The 1,991-nt window shown below is 50.9% G+C and overlaps 1 protein-coding gene across 1 annotated transcript; it reads right to left on the bottom strand.

The window, feature by feature from the left end:
- Positions 1 to 587: 587 nt before the first annotated feature.
- PPTG_10737 (hypothetical protein) lies at positions 588 to 1,248 on the bottom strand. The gene has a single exon (XM_008906138.1). The coding sequence runs from the start codon at positions 1,187 to 1,189 to the stop codon at positions 692 to 694; it is 498 nt and encodes a 165-aa protein (XP_008904386.1). The 5' UTR covers positions 1,190 to 1,248; the 3' UTR covers positions 588 to 691.
- Between the last annotated feature and the right edge of the window lie 743 nt (positions 1,249 to 1,991).

Below are 1,991 nucleotides of genomic sequence, written 5' to 3'. Positions count from 1 at the left end.
CATCAATGGCGTGGTGTCAAAAATTTACGGGTCGCGATTATGTGGGACGGCCGGACAGGGAACTATCGTGATCGACACTTGTCCTGAACAAAATATCGAGTGAAATTGATTGCACCTGCACTGCAAAAAAATTCATTAAAAAAAAATAAACTTCAGCGTTTTGTACAAAACAAGAAGCAAAAGGTTTTACTTATATCATGGTACAGAGTCAACTGCACACTTACGGTTATCCCACTTGTCTCCAATTCCTACGTTGGTAATGTGATGCATCCACGTGGCGGCGAGCTACTCCAGCGCCCTGCTCATTGACACCGAATGTATTCTATTAATGGCCTTGCACTGCGAGTCGCAGCTATGTAGTAGTTGCGATTGCGGATTAATACGCGTATTCACAAAGTAAGATCTTGTGCATGTAGAGCACTCACCTTAGCATGATGTAAGGTGTTCGACACCAGTCAGGATGCAGCGAGACCTTGTTTTCTCTCTCCCTACCAGATACCAACCTGGAGGAGATAGGTATGTATTGACGCAGCACATCGACCGTCTCTATTCGACGCGAAAGGAGAATGTAGCTGGATGAAAAAAAAAGCAATCTATGTTTATAAATGCAGCTTATAAGCTTCAGACTTTTCTACATCTCACGTTACAACTCTATCGTGAGGCTCTAAATTTACAATTGGCTCTCAGTTTTTTAGTACACGGCGCTGAAAGACCATTCGACATTGCTGGCGTCCAGCACGCGAGTTTCAAGACCAAACTCAGCAAACGACTGCGCATGCTTCAAGCTGTGCACAGGTTCGGGGGCAGCAACGTCGGTCTTGGGGGAGGCCACGGGCTGCATCTTGGCAGCAGACTGTTGCTCGACCTCGACCGGCTGTGGCTCTTGTTGCGTCACTGGTTCCTCGCGAACCTCTTGCTCTTGTACGCGTTGGCGTTCATCGACCGCGTCCTTCATGGCGCGGATGGTACGGTTAACCTTCTGGAGATATACCATGTTGGACTTGCAGTCCACGGAGCAGAAGCCCGCGTGCTGGCTCAGTGTCTTGAGGTAGATGAGCTCGCAGTTATTGCACTTCTCGCGCTTGCTGTCCCAGTGCGCAACGCGGCGAGTTGTGACTTGCTCGGACGAGGTGGGCGTGGTCGGCGCGGACCCCATGCTCGTCTCGAACTTTTGCAGGCAGGCGTCCATTCTGATGGTCGTAATGGGGGTGGGAGTTGATAAGGAGTGCTTGGGTGACAGGAGGCAAATCCAAGAGTGAGTGAGTAGCGATCCGTTCGGGGGACAGCTTTGGGGACAGATTGGCCGCGGACTCACCACTGCGCTCCATCTGCTTCACATAGGACGGGACTGGCTACAGGCTCTTGAGCGCAGGAATTGGTCCCAGCTGCCTATGGTGAACGCCGAGATTGGACAGTTCGGCGATACCAGCAGCAGAAACACGAGCTGAGCCCAGCACCGCACAGCGTGAGCACACCGAGGTGGCTTCTTGTCGGGGCTGGCTCGGAGGTGCTGTACATGCTTAAAAGAAAATATCCTGTAACAACTACTGAGTACAAGGCAATAAAAAAAATGCTGTTCATGCTCCTCCGGCTTTGTCCTGTAGACGACACTGTACCGGCATGGATGAATGGTGCCGGCACTTGCACCGCTGTGCAGCAGAGTAAAGTAAGTTTACGAAAAGCGAGCAAAGGAGTTGTTCAGCAACTTGTTGAGGAGATCGTAGTGTTGCAGGTCTCGTTTTCAACGGGTAGCTCTACAATTTCTACAATTTCTGTGTAGATCGGCTACCCTAGCCGGTTTTTCCGATGAAAATGGATCAAGATGTGTGGGGTTTTGATTCAAGTCCAAGAGTCTTGAAGTATTTTGCATGAAGGAGGGCTGCCTCAAGTCCGGCACTGCCTGTGCGCCAGCAGTCTCGCCTTCACGCTGGCCGAGGATGAGCCGGGATTCTCACACATCAAGGCAGGCTTTGCAAGAACGCTCTTGCACG

This window comes from Phytophthora parasitica (assembly GCF_000247585.1).
Source record: "Phytophthora parasitica INRA-310 unplaced genomic scaffold supercont2.23, whole genome shotgun sequence".
NCBI classification, from domain to species: Eukaryota; Oomycota; class Peronosporomycetes; order Peronosporales; family Peronosporaceae; genus Phytophthora; species Phytophthora nicotianae.
Note: the sequence above shows the minus strand (reverse complement) of the source record. Positions and strands in the feature narration are given on the sequence as shown.